This window comes from Fimicolochytrium jonesii (assembly GCF_025526975.1).
Source record: "Fimicolochytrium jonesii strain JEL569 chromosome Unknown EV422scaffold_12, whole genome shotgun sequence".
Taxonomy (NCBI): domain Eukaryota; kingdom Fungi; phylum Chytridiomycota; class Chytridiomycetes; order Spizellomycetales; family Powellomycetaceae; genus Fimicolochytrium; species Fimicolochytrium jonesii.
Window position 1 is genome coordinate 417,992 of NW_026515679.1, and position 12,879 is coordinate 430,870.

General features: G+C 51.9%; 6 protein-coding genes across 6 annotated transcripts; 3 read left to right on the forward strand and 3 right to left on the reverse strand.

Annotated features, from left to right (window-relative positions):
- Window positions 1–44: 44 nt before the first annotated feature.
- Window positions 45–1,320, reverse strand: EV422DRAFT_595931 (uncharacterized protein; the record flags this gene model as incomplete). The annotated part of the gene is made up of 4 exons (XM_053073600.1): window positions 45–873; window positions 951–1,061; window positions 1,132–1,190; window positions 1,242–1,320. The coding sequence occupies 4 exons, from the start codon at window positions 1,318–1,320 to the stop codon at window positions 415–417; spliced, it is 708 nt and encodes a 235-aa protein (XP_052925451.1). The 3' UTR covers window positions 45–414.
- Window positions 1,321–1,919: 599 nt separating this feature from the next.
- On the forward strand, window positions 1,920–4,093 carry EV422DRAFT_496390 (SWIRM domain-containing protein; the record flags this gene model as incomplete). Its single annotated transcript, XM_053067871.1, has 2 exons — window positions 1,920–2,249; window positions 2,324–4,093. 2 exons carry the CDS (start codon window positions 1,920–1,922, stop codon window positions 4,091–4,093), a joined length of 2,100 nt encoding a protein of 699 aa, XP_052925452.1.
- Window positions 4,094–4,351: 258 nt separating this feature from the next.
- On the forward strand, window positions 4,352–6,612 carry EV422DRAFT_530082 (P-loop containing nucleoside triphosphate hydrolase protein). The gene is made up of 4 exons (XM_053070372.1): window positions 4,352–4,454; window positions 4,589–5,604; window positions 5,667–5,904; window positions 5,971–6,612. Exons 2-4 carry the CDS (start codon window positions 4,712–4,714, stop codon window positions 6,400–6,402), a joined length of 1,563 nt encoding a protein of 520 aa, XP_052925453.1. The 5' UTR covers window positions 4,352–4,454; window positions 4,589–4,711; the 3' UTR covers window positions 6,403–6,612.
- On the reverse strand, window positions 6,581–7,535 carry EV422DRAFT_62379 (uncharacterized protein). Its single transcript, XM_053074242.1, has 5 exons — window positions 7,329–7,535; window positions 7,183–7,235; window positions 7,011–7,119; window positions 6,850–6,943; window positions 6,581–6,774 (listed from the first exon to the last, which is right to left on the reverse strand). The coding sequence occupies exons 1-5, from the start codon at window positions 7,459–7,461 to the stop codon at window positions 6,747–6,749; spliced, it is 417 nt and encodes a 138-aa protein (XP_052925454.1). The 5' UTR covers window positions 7,462–7,535; the 3' UTR covers window positions 6,581–6,746.
- Window positions 7,536–7,554: 19 nt separating this feature from the next.
- EV422DRAFT_62526 (uncharacterized protein) lies at window positions 7,555–9,256 on the forward strand. Its single transcript, XM_053074254.1, has 2 exons — window positions 7,555–7,714; window positions 7,788–9,256. The coding sequence occupies exon 2, from the start codon at window positions 7,919–7,921 to the stop codon at window positions 9,077–9,079; it is 1,161 nt and encodes a 386-aa protein (XP_052925455.1). The 5' UTR covers window positions 7,555–7,714; window positions 7,788–7,918; the 3' UTR covers window positions 9,080–9,256.
- Window positions 9,257–10,931: 1,675 nt separating this feature from the next.
- On the reverse strand, window positions 10,932–12,635 carry EV422DRAFT_567660 (serine/threonine kinase; the record flags this gene model as incomplete). Its single annotated transcript, XM_053072566.1, has 7 exons — window positions 10,932–11,081; window positions 11,158–11,468; window positions 11,531–11,603; window positions 11,676–11,814; window positions 11,884–12,093; window positions 12,165–12,520; window positions 12,591–12,635. 7 exons carry the CDS (start codon window positions 12,633–12,635, stop codon window positions 10,932–10,934), a joined length of 1,284 nt encoding a protein of 427 aa, XP_052925456.1.
- Window positions 12,636–12,879: the final 244 nt, after the last annotated feature.

Consider the following 12,879-nt stretch of genomic DNA (forward strand, 5'->3'; position numbering starts at 1 on the left):
TAGAAAATCTGAATGCGGGCCTGATGCGGAAATTGAGGAGTTGTGCAACTCTCAGAAACCAATGTCATCTTGAATGCTGCCCGGTTTGAGGTCCGGTATGCAAGACCCTTCCATAAGATCAGAACGGTCAGAATACAGGGAAACCACGTGCAAGGGTAACGAATTGCCTAAAGGAAGTGAGGAGCAAAGCCAACAGAATACTGTACGTGTTGCTAAAACGCTACAATCGGTTACTATCTACAACAAATCAAATCCCTGTGAGGTATATCGATAACCCCTCCTCCATCGAGCATTCAATTCTGTGTATCTGGCTCCAAATTTCCAAACCCGTCGTCTCCTGCGATTTAGCCCCGCCCCAAAAAGTGTTGATTTGCTCTTCAAATCGCTCATTGACATGCGACTTGTACCGAAAATTCAAATCACCCGCTTCATGTCCGATCGGACCTGTGCTTTGAGCCCCGAACACTCCCCATTCTCAAACTCGACGCCCGCCATGCCTCCATCCATGTCCTTCAACATTTCCAAATATGCGCGATCTTTCTCTGCCATGAACGCATCCGCATTTCCGCTGCTATTTTTGAGGCTAGGCTCGGCGGTCGCCGATTCATTCGCGCGAGCGGAGAGGCCATCCACATTGTGGCGTTTTGTTGAACTTTGAACCGATGTTTCGACAGCTGCTGGGCCAGCGGTATTCGTTGGGGTCGCATCATCGGTGGGTCGTGCCGGAGAAAGATAGGACCTCAGGAATGAAAAGAATGAGCGCCTGCTCGGTGTTTCAAACTGCGGCCTTTGTATCGGTGATGCTTTTGCCGGACGCGCCAACCGCAACCAGCGCCTTGACTGCAAGAAGTCTCTGCGTGGAGGTGTGCGTAGCTACAACGGCACGTTCAGACAGAGTGAGCCCAGGTATCATTTGATATGGAAGATAGAAGTACAGCACCCATACGCACACAAGGCAGTTGTCCAGAGAGTGGTCTTCGGGAGAGAACGGTGGTCGACATGACGAGTGACAGGATCGCAAGATTGTTGACTTCTGGTCCGAGAGGTCGGCTACGAGAGGTCTACGGAATTCCCATCAAAACTTTTATATCGGGGGCGAGGAGCAGGGCGAGGAGTACGTTATTAACACACTGTTTTGAACAGAGTGATAGAGGCTTGGACAAAAGCGCACAGCCGAAAAGCAAGAGCGGCTAATAAGAGCGGAGACAAGGGAAGGACAACAGGGGGGAACTCGCACGCACCTGTCAATTCTTTGTACGACCGCGCACCAATTGGCCGCGCCGCTCCAAAATCGGACACCCAACCAGCCCAACAGCACATTGCTGCCCTGTTGTCGATCATACGGAGGTGGGAATCCACCCTTCTAGGCATCCTTTCCTTCAAACGTGATCGGGTTTGAGCCTCTCTCAGTTCGAGTTAGGGCATAGTTTGCTCACAGTGGCTACATAAATTCTTACGCCAGAACCTGCGCGCGCAATTTCTGACCGCGAGCAAAGATGGACGTTCCGGGAGAAGCAATAGAGAGGCCACCCGCCCACGATCCTATGGACATCGAGACCCCGGAAGAACTGAAGATTGAAGCGCAAGGGGCTGAGGAAGCAGGCACAACGGGACGCCTACCAGCTGACCACAACACGCAAAACGGTTCCGCACAGATCGACAACACGACATCGCACGGAATTACCACGCCTGCTGGTGAAGGCGATGCTTTAGCTTCAGGGGCCGCTATCACAGCTCAGGATCCTCCGCAACGACCGACAAATGCTGACGGGAATTTGGAGGGTGGTCAAGAAGATCCCGCGAACCAAGCTGGGGGGGCTGGTGAGTTTCACTTTCATGGTCGGGCTTGTGCAACGAGGTGGACGGCAACTCATATTCGACATTTCGGCGTAGACGGAAGTGGAATGACCGTCCGAATAATGGATCTCGAGCCTGGCGCGCCTTCCACAAGCAAACTTCTTGTCCCTCAGACGCACGAGATCATCATTCCTAGTTACTCTGCGTGGTTTCACATGGCGAAAATAAACGATGTCGAGAAGAAATCACTACCAGAGTTTTTCAACAATTGCAACAAAAGTAAAACGCCTAGCATCTACAAGGACTATCGCGACTTCATGATCAACACATACCGACTCAATCCTTCGGAATATCTGACGGTGACTGCCTGCAGACGGAATCTCGCCGGTGACGTCTGTGCCATCACTCGTGTCCACGCCTTTTTGGAGCAGTGGGGCCTCATAAACTATCAGGTAGATCTTAAATATCCTCGTCACCATCAACGCCGGGGGCTTTTGGTAGGCAATGTCTCACAGCTGCTTTATAGGTTGATCCAGACTCTAGACCCTCCGGTGTTGGGCCCGCGTTCACAGGCCACTTCAGAGTGACCGCGGATACCCCGCGAGGGTTGCAGCCAATATACCCAGCCGTGCCTTTGATTCGAAGTGCACCAGATTCCGTGGGGAAAGTAGCGAACGGTCGACCACAGATCGACACCGCTGCGAACGTTGCGGACGGCAAAAGCTCAGCTGCCAACGTAGCAGTGGCGCCTTTGCGATTCAGTAAAGACATATACTCCGACGCCGCGAAACAGGTTTCACGAAAACACAGCTTGGACGCGGACCAGGAAACGGGACATTCTGTTGCGCAGCCACCGCAGAAGAAGGCCAAGCATAATTGCTCCACATGCGGCGTAGATTGCAGCCGTATCCGATATCACAGTCTGAAAACGTCGTCTATGGAAATCTGTCCCAACTGCTACATCGAAGGGCGCTTCCCGTCTACAATGTACTCGGGCGACTTCTTGAAAATGGACGACACAGGACCTGCGAAGCATGCCTCGACTGATGATTGGACAGAGCAGGAGACCTTATTGCTCTTGGAAGGGCTGGAGCTTTTTGACGAGGATTGGAACAAGGTTTCCGATCATGTCGGCACCCGCACCCGCGAACAGTGCATAACGAAGTTCTTGCAGCTTCCGATTGAGGACCCCTATGTGGGCGTGCCTGCAAATGATCTCGGCCCTCTCCAATACCACCGAATTCCACTTTCTGCGGTAGACAACCCAGTTCTCAGTCTTACGGCGTTCCTGGCATCTGTGGTTGACCCGCAAGTTGCGAGTGCAGCTGCTAAGGCTGCCGTTCAGGAAGTGCAGAAAAAAGGGAACAGCGGACCTTTAACGCGTCAACCGCAGCCGGTCGTGAAGTCTGAGCAAACCGGCAACGCCGTTGAGAACGGTAACGAAACCAGTGCGGTGGCGGAACTCGGAAAAGGGACGCAAGAATCAAAACAAACCGGAGATGCCATGGATGTCGATCCTCCAAGGGAACCTGCCTCCACCACAGTAGACGAGAAGGTTGCAGCCCCGGAAGCGGCAAGCAAAGATACGGAAGCCGATGTTACCGAGGTGAACGCGCCGTCTGCAACTACCCTGCAGAAGGCAGCTGCGACCGCCATTGGCTCTGCAGCTGCCAAAGCGCACGTCCTGGGCGTGAACCATGCTACGTCCGAGCTGCATGCATTGACATTGGCGCTTCTACAAGCGCAATACAAGAAACTCGAAGCCAAAATGTCGCATTTCGCCGAATTAGAGGCGGTGTTGGAGTCGGAGCGAAAGGAAATCGAACGCGAAAAGCAAAAGCTGTACGCCGACAGATTGGCTTTCCGAAAGCTGGTGCACACTTGGGACGCGCGCGATAAAGAAAACATGCGAGCAATGTCCGCCGGTCACCACGGCCATCAGCAACAGCACCATCACAACATCCCTCAGCACCATGTGCCAACATTGATAAGTCCAACTCACGCAGGCATTCCCGATAGTTTCTCTGCTCGGAGGGATAGCATCAAGTCTGCCACTCCCACGTCTGCGACTCACCGCGGATCTATGTCCGGGGCCTGGGAGGTTCCTAAAGGTCGGACCTATGAAGATATAGTCCCTAGCTCGGATGTGGTGCCGGTGAAAGTGGATGCACATGAGCCAGGTTCTACGACGGAGATGGAAGGAGAAGCGGCATCTGGATTCCAAGACGAGGAGGCCGGGGCGCAACCCGTGGTACCGCCGAAAGATGGGGATAGTTTTCTGATCTCCATTGGTTAGAGCATCGACGAATATGCGGTGGTTGTTAGGGAGGAAAATGTACAGAGCTTCAGACCCGATGTATTTACTGCTTTCGTGAAAGCTATTAGTGAGAAGCATTGCTGTATAAGCATGTGTAGGGGTCGTTTGGAATGATCCGCTGGAGAAAAAGTTTCGTCGGAAAATGCAATTTGATGCCATCAACAGGTCACGTGTCGCTTAAGGGTCCCAAGTGCCTTTCGGGGCCCCTTGCTTACCCTTCGCCAACGACAGCGATTCCACTGTTCCACCGTCGTTGTCGCAATTACAAGCAGTTCACGAAAGCACCGTCACCTCCGGAATCAAAGAGGGTTTCGCTGTGAAAACGGTCGTAGTGTAACAGGTATTAACGCAGGGCTCAGGAGTTTCGATTCGTGGCTTCGCGAGGATTGCGAGCCATATTACTGGCGTTGGTTTCCCACTGTAGCTTTCAACAATCAAGCTTACTTCTGGACGCTCTTTTTCCTTTTTCTAAAGGTTGAAACCTCTGTTCGAAAGTCGAACTATTTACGCTCGCAATGTCCGCACCGAACGGTAAACCTGCTATCGCAGACGGCTGGGGCAAGGTACGCAGACTAGGTCGCTGAGCCCACCATTGCAATGTTCACGCTTGAACTCATCATACCTCAGCCACCTGCTGACGCTTCGAACTGGGGAAAGCCTCCTGCTGGCACTGCAGCTCCAACAACGAATCCGGGTTCCGCTGGCTGGGGTGCAACTCCACCACAAGCGTCCGGTTGGGGCAACCCACCCACGTCTCCAACCAAGAAACCCACCAATGGAACGTCAGCAGCGTTGCCTACTCCTCCGACCCAAGATAACGGCGTGAAAGATCTGACCAACAAAGTAGATGCGTTGACGACAGAAGACGACCTTGACGATACTCCTAATGCCAAGAAACAATCCAATTTAATCGAATCCAGCGAAGTTGTCGAAGTTAAGCTGGCCGACTTACAGGCTGATGTCAATAATCCCCTTTATTCGGGTGTCTCCACTTTCGAAGACCTTGGCCTTCATCCCGATCTGCTGAAAGGAATCTACGCCATGGGTTTCGAAAGACCGTCCAAGATTCAGGAGAAGGCCTTACCCCTCCTCGTTGCCAATCCCCCGAAGAACATGATTGGGCAATCGCAATCCGGAACGGGCAAAACCGCGGCCTTTGCTCTTACGATGCTCAGTCGGATCAATTTCAGCTCCAACGTCGTGCAGGCCGTCTGTCTCGCACCTGCGCGTGAGCTTGCTAGGCAAATCATGGACGTTGTGAAGCTCATGGGCAAATATACACCGGTCACCACCGCTTTCGCTATCAAAGATTCGGTTACCAGGGGTCAGAAGATCACTGCCCACATCGTCGTTGGAACTCCGGGAACCGTTATTGAACTCATCAAACGTAGAGATCTGGACCCTACACATATTCGCATCTTCGTCATGGATGAAGCCGATAACATGTTGGACCAGCAAGGGCTAGGAGACCATAGTATCCGCGTCAAGAAGTAAGTCCTACATGGCAATTTTGTGGAGCGGCCGAGATCTGATATTTCCTCCCTTACTACAGTCAAGTGCCGAAGAACTGCCAAATCGTGTTGTTCTCGGCAACTTTCCCACCGGCCGTGCGAGAGTTTGCAGCCAGATTTGCGCCAAACGCGAACATGATCTCGCTTCGTCAGGAAGAGCTTTCCGTAGAAGGCATCAAACAATTTTACATGGATTGCAAGAACGAAAACCATAAGGTCGAAGTCCTCTGCGCAATATATGGGCTTCTCACCATTGGTCAAAGTATCATCTTCTGTCGGGTATGTCAAGAGCTGGAGGAGGAAATGCTCAAGTCTTGCTTCTTACTGATGATTTTCCACGCGTAGAGACGTGATGTGGCCGAACGACTGGGTCGTGCCTTGACAGACCAGGGACACGTCTGCTTGGTTCTTCACGGAGGTTTCGACCCTCTGGAACGTGACAAAGCCATTGACGACTTCCGTGACGGTCGATGCAAAGTACTGATCACGACGAACGTTATCGCTCGAGGTATCGACATTCTGCAAGTGAACTTGGTCATCAACTACGATATTCCTCTGGACGCATCCTCCCAGCCGGACCCCGAAACGTACTTGCACCGTATCGGTCGTACTGGTCGATTCGGTCGCACTGGTGTCAGCATCAACTTCGTCCACGACGAAAGGTCTTACTCCGAGATGAAATCGATTGAAAATCACTTTGGAAGGGAAATCATCCGAGTGCCCACTGACAATTACATGGAAGTCGAGAAGATCCTGAAGAAAGCTGTCAAGTCCTAAACGCCACTTGCTGCACCATGCTGCATGAACACCACAACTCCTCGAGCCGAAGTCCGTCATGCTTGCAATGCGGTCTTAGGGTAGTCATTTCAAGGAGCACGTCCGACCCCGTCTCCTTCATTACCTGTTTCAAGGCAGTTCGGCCTTGGTCCTTGCATGCCATTTTATTGTAAATACATGAATTGGAATCACTGAGAATTCGACAGCATATCATCATTGCCTGTATTGCCTGTATTTGACCCACACTGCAGCGACCGTCGTCCGAGAAACGATGTCCAGTTTCGCACGGCCGTCAAGATGTCCGAATCAATGTATGTACATGTGCTTCTTTCCATCGCCTTGATTCATCTGAGCTTACTCAAAGCGGCAGCGCTACGGGATTCAGAGAACATGCCCATGAGCACAGCGCGTATATGACAGAAACACGTTTGGCCCCATTTCACTTACGCCTCTTCAACAAATGTCTCCTGCCGGATGAGGTCCTGCTCGATCCCGCTAGGCCTTGCGTTCGCTTTGTCGTATGCACCAATGTTCTTCATGGCTGCCAAATGAATTCCAAAGCGTCAGGGAACTCAACGGAAGACAGCATCCGCTCGAAAGGAGCCCACCTTGGTCATATTGCTGCTTTGTGATAGCTCCCCTGCTCGTAACGTCGAAGATGCGAAACAAGGCCACCAGATTCTCGCGAGTGAAGAGAACTAACGACTGGCCTCGCGCCTAAGACAGGTGTACCGTTAGCCTCTTCTTATGTCTATGTCCCATGGACGGATTGACCCTTACCCTCGCATTCCGCATTTCCTCCAATTTCCGGACCATGAACTCTTTTGGGTCATCTTAAATCAATCAGAAGCGGAAAAGGCTTCGGTCAGCAGTTATAATAGCATGTGGCTCAAAGCAGGCTCGCCACAGCCGCGATCTAATCGTACCTGGCCGCTCATACAAGCAAGCACACACCAGCTGCTGCACGATCTGGTGCACCTTGTTCTTGCTGAGGTACTCTGCAGCTTCCTGCGCTTGCAGAGACGATATAGCGGTTGGGTCGGTCGTGTGTGCGGGCATGATTAGGTCCCTAGTTTGATCCTATTCTGTGCAGATGTTTTTTCGGTCGGGACAGTTTCGGCCGCCAAAAGACAAGCTGGGCGGGATTTCCGTTTCTTTGGCGAGGACGCGCTGTCGAAATTGCCGCTGCCCAATCGCCGAAATTCTCAAACCTGCTGTCTACTTCGAAGAGGACGTCCTTCTCTTCTCAAAAGGTTCCTGGAGGGAAGCAGCCAGTTCCGGACTCTCAATCTCTCTGCAAGGAGTAAAGCAGGTGCGTACTTATGGTCGACTGCCCTTCGGAAGACCTCCCAATATCATATTGATACCGTGACCGTTTCGGATAGCTGTCAATCGTATGAAACCTTAGAGAAACGTTGGAGAAGCGTATACTACAACGGCGCCCAGACCGCCGAGAAGATTGCCATCCCATATTTTCTCGTCGTCGTCCAAGTTTCCTCAATCGGGTTTCGACAGTATGCTCGTACCAGTTGTCTCGGCAGCTTTGATCGGAGCAGCGGTCACTTACGTCGCTCTCAGGCCGCGCCAAGTCAAGCATGCAGTTACAGTGCTACTCAGCCTGCCAAAACGTGTCTTCAATGCCCTTCTACGTCAATGGGAGCATGTGAAGGGTTGTCAGCAGCAGACTCACAATATTAACCCCGAGCTACGAGTTCGCGAAATTAACGTCTCGGATGAGGAGCTCGACGAAGACCGTGGCCAACGAGCAGTGACGGAGACCGTACGTCAAGAAAACCTCGAGACGGCCAGTCATCAAGATGAGGACATTGGCATTCGCAAGCCAGTGTCTCAGCACGAGGATGTACCCAGTGTTGACGTCAAAGAACCCAGCCAGGACATTGCCATCCTCCAGGCATTGTCCCAAAACGAGAAAATACTCACTGTCGGCGAAGAAGCTGAGGACATCGCCGCGAAGTTAACGCAAGCGGAAGACATAAAGGGTGCTGCTCAATCTCTCGGAAAGACATCCCTCGAGGAAGAGGTAGTCGTACCACTTCCAAAAGAGCTGTTGCCCAACTGCGAAGATTACTTTGAAGAAGAGATAGAGGATGAGGATGAGGATGTGCTTGAATGCAGCGCATGCGGAGAAAAGCAGGCCCGAAACATGTACTCCCGCCGCCAACTGGGCTTGAAGTACAAACGCAAGTGCATGCCGTGCATCAAGAGCTACGAGCTCTCTCGATCGTCCGAGGAGAAGTCAGTATATAACGAGATCAACGGTTACGTGGGCGAAGCTGCAATAGCCATTGAAGTCTCGGCAGCGAGTCCTTACTCTGTCAAAGAAGCAGCGCTCCCACTTTACAAAACTTGGAGAGACATCAAAGACCCAGAAGTGCGCCGGCCGAAAGTCAAGGAGGAACAACGAGTTGCGCAGTACTACCAGCGATATGTTGTAGAACCCAGCAAACATGCGCAAGAGAGCGGAGGAGGCCCTGGATGGGGAGACGACGCAAAAGGAAGTTTCGAGACCGCTGAAGAAGCTGGAAGTGACGACGGGAAATGGGCAAACCCGCAATGGTTTCTGGATCCTTCGGAGGCTCCGCCTCCAATCCCGGATTGGGAGGATGTGAAGGAGAATTATCAATTCGCGCGAGCGGCTGAGCCGGAGACAAAGTAATGTGGGAACAGCCATAGCATTCAGGCGTACGACTTCAATTGAATGTGAGGGAGAGCGGCGTAGTATTCGAAGGCTAGTATATGTACGTCTGTTATAAGTAGTTCGGAGTCCAAATGAATAGGAAGTCGAAAACTAAAATGTTGGACCCATGCTTATTGACACGGACGCAGTCACCGCGCGAGCAGGAGCGGTTGACCAGCAGGGTACATTAGCGATCCTTCCAGACACCTTCATACGTCTTCTCAACATCACCGCATCGCTTGTCCATCCCATGCCGCACACCATTCGCCTACCAGCTTTCCCAAACATGTGCTCTGAACGAGCCCGGTACATCTTGGGGACTACCTCGTGTAATGGGTCCATTCCAATTACGACACAAGGCTAGTTTCGTGACTCCGTGCGTTGGTCAAGTGGGGACATATACGCAATATGGCAGATATGCAGTCGGTGGGAGAGGGGAACATGCGTTGTACTGTAGCTCTCCCGTAAGCAAGCGTAGCGGAGTTGACGAACGCGTGGAATCCAAAATCCGCGGCAGACTGGGTGAGGTCAGTTTTGGCACCCCTCAGAATTCACGTTCGGCAAACAAAACTCTGCCGCTGAGAGAATCTTCAGAGCGAGCAAGCAGTGCTGCTGAGTGCCTTTTAACTACGTGGGACGTATACCCACAGGTGCGTGCAAGTCGTTCTCGTGGAAACGGATATCGTTTTCCTTTGCAGCAAGCGTGCGAACGAACAACACCCGCCGTACTTTACAATCTGAATGAACGTCGCCAAACGTACGTAGCATCCGTGAGTCTGGACCTCTTCTCAACCCCGCCTTCCCCTCGCAGAACTCTTAGCAAGCCGAACTCTGCGCAACATCGCCCCGAAGCAGGTACGTCTTTGGCTTTTCTCGGGTAACCCCACCCTTCTAAACGATCGCGTTTTGTCCGAAAGCCTCAAACAATGCCAATTGCATCTTGTCTTAGGAAGTAACTCAAGCCTTAGAAACAATTGCGGCTACAATGGATCTCAGCGACACTGAAGCGCCCCGCCTTCGCAATATCCCACGCGTCACGTCGTCACGCCGTTGCTCGCCAGCATTGCGTCAGACACTACCGGACAACGCCCCACGAACGCTCAAGAAACGCTGGCTGCGAATGGTCAAACAAAGCCATCGCACGAAAAACAACAAAACCGACTTGAGCCGAAAACCTCTACGCCTGAAAAATGGCGGAATCTTGATGGGAAAGCGGCGAACTTTGAAGATCCACTTTAGAACGTCTGCGCGGTCAGATGGCCCGCAGTGTTCTCTAGGTTCTTCCTCGTTCAGGTCTTCTCGTCAAGATGCTTTGTTCAGAGAGACCATGTCTGCTTTTGCGGCATTGACGGTCTGAGGTTCCTGGTAGAAACCTATCGCAAATTTTTGCGGCTCTGTTCGAGCGTCTTGACTTGAGAGACATGAACTTCGCCAGGCTTTAGATATTGGTTCGCCATCTTTTCGTCGGCTACAAGATCGGTTTACATGTGGACGTTCTCCAGTGTTTGCTTAACACGCGCAGGCGCATAACGGCAACGATATATCGCGTCAAGAACGTTTTTTGGGCAGCTGTGTTCGACAGCTCATTGCAGTGATTATATACCGAAGGAAAGCTTCGTTTGTAAATCTTCGAACCTCGAATTACACACGAGTGTTTATGTACAACAAATTTACCGACCGTCAATTCTCTATGTATTTCCAATTCTCAATAAAACGATTGTATCCCCACTGAAAAATGTCTGGCCAGTCCTCGCCATCCTACTACCAAATAGATGCGTTTCGTCGCTACAGCCTTTGTTTTGTCCAAACTCTCTTAATGTCCGCGGAGTCTTCAATCATCATTGGGGACGGCTGGACATCCTAGCATAGCGCCTTCGGCGGCATCCAGTCCCAACTCTTGTGCCGTATTGTATCGGGTAAGCCAAGGATGTCTGATGACGGCGGGTAGCTGAAGACGTTTCTCTGGGACGTATTGCAGCAGCTATAGCATCGGGTGAGGCATAACTGTGAGATCAAAGAACTCTTTACGCGCCAGGATTGAAACCCGTGAAGCTCACCTTTCTGATAAAGTCCTCAGCCTCCTTACTCACGTACGCAGGAAACTTCAGATCCACCTGGGCGATACGTTTATAGGTCGCTCGATACGACGTGTGGTCCTCGAACGGTGGAACGCCAACGAGAAACTCGTAGCTGAGGACGCCGAGAGACCACAAATCGACGGCGGAGGTGTGTTCGCGGCCTTCGACCATCTCCGGGGGAAGGTAGTCGAGAGTTCCACAGAGGGTCTGTCGGCGGGCGTTGGGAGCGTGGACGGACCATCCAAAGTCAGCGATTTTGAGCTGCCCTTTCATGCTCAGAAGCAGGTTTTCTAGAAAGTTCAATCCGAATGTGAGGTGGAATAGAATGATAAAGGCTCTCAGGCTGGCTTACCTGGCTTGATATCACGGTGGATGACGTTTTTCTTGTGTAAATACCCAAGTGCGCTCGCCATCTGACCAATATACTGTAAAAAGCAGGCCACGTTCAGACGTTAGATAAGTCTTACGATGAGGCTAATATATTCAAAGATCCCGACCTTTGATGCTCGATTCTCTGGAAATCGGCTGTATTTCCTCAACTGTTTGTAGAGCTCTCCCTTTGCCGCATACTCGAGAATCAAGTAAACTCGTTTGGCATCGTAGAAATAGCCAAACAGCCGCAAGATATTGGGGTGCCTATTGTAAGGCCAAGTCATCAGCTGCGAAAAAACGCAGAAAGCCATACATAATGTGCCGCTCTCGTACCTTAAGTGCGACTGAATCTCAATTTCACGTCGTAACTGCTTCTCCACTCTCGCCGTCGCTAACTCATGCTTGAAGAGGATTTTCAGAGCGACCACAAATCCACTCCGCTTCTCACGGGCCAAGTAGACGCGTCCAAATTTTCCCTTGCCGAGAGCTCTCCCTACGTCGAAATCGTCAAGGTTCCATTTCTTTCCGTCTGATCCGTTGCTGCTGTGGGTGATGATGCTAGCATTAGACTTCATATAATCCCACACAGGAAGTAGATTCGGGCGTTAGCGAACCTGGACGATTCACGCTCCGCATGTCCCTGATTTACCACAGCGCCCGCGCTCGCGTTCTCATTTGGTCTCGCCGCCTTTGGGGATCCATAACCCCCTCCAGTCGATCGATGCATTCCATTATTTCCATTCGCAAGCTGTGACTGTTGCAGAGGAGCCGGGCGGCTTTGAGCTTCATTGGGATGTCCTGACTTTGGCGACAGCGGAAGTTTCCCTTGTTGAGCGCTCGCCACCTTCTTGAGAGCGGATGGCCCGTATTTGTGGAGTGAGCTTTCGGGAAGTGCGCTGCCCGCTGTGGGGGCTTTGGGGACTCCTTTCGCGGCCGTTGGTGCTCCGGAAGCCTGCGTACGCAGTGGCTGCTGCAATCACGCACAGCCCGGAGTCAGGAAGGCTATCGAGGAGGACGTGCGGCTGACCACGTTAGCTTACCCTTAACCCTGCATTCTCCTTTTCCTTGAGTGTGGTGCCGCGCATCTGGGCTTCCAAGTTCCTCATAGGTCCGCTTTGCGACGTAATGCAACTTTGTCAGACCCCTGATCAGCTGATATATGAAGCAGGGACTATGTGAAAGTGGGTTATGCTCCAGAACCTTGCAGTAAAATGGGTTTGGAGTTCCAGCCAGTCCACCCTGTGTGCTTCTTGTGTGAGAAAGTGGTTTTGAGGAGTCTGGATGATGGGTGATCTTGGAGGGGAAGACGAAAGAAAGCGGACGCGCCCA

Coding starts and splice junctions, on each gene's coding strand:
- EV422DRAFT_530082 (XM_053070372.1), top strand. CDS start 4,712: ATGTTCACGCTTGAACTCATCATACCTCAGCCACCTGCTGACGCTTCG. Junction 5,605..5,666: donor CATAGTATCCGCGTCAAGAA/GTAAGTCCTACA, acceptor CCCTTACTACAG/TCAAGTGCCGAAGAACTGCC. Junction 5,905..5,970: donor AAAGTATCATCTTCTGTCGG/GTATGTCAAGAG, acceptor TTCCACGCGTAG/AGACGTGATGTGGCCGAACG.
- EV422DRAFT_62379 (XM_053074242.1), bottom strand. CDS start 7,461: ATGCCCGCACACACGACCGACCCAACCGCTATATCGTCTCTGCAAGCG. Junction 7,236..7,328: donor TTGCTTGTATGAGCGGCCAG/GTACGATTAGAT, acceptor GATTGATTTAAG/ATGACCCAAAAGAGTTCATG. Junction 6,775..6,849: donor GAGACATTTGTTGAAGAGGC/GTAAGTGAAATG, acceptor TGAATCCCGTAG/CGCTGCCGCTTTGAGTAAGC.
- EV422DRAFT_62526 (XM_053074254.1), top strand. CDS start 7,919: ATGCTCGTACCAGTTGTCTCGGCAGCTTTGATCGGAGCAGCGGTCACT.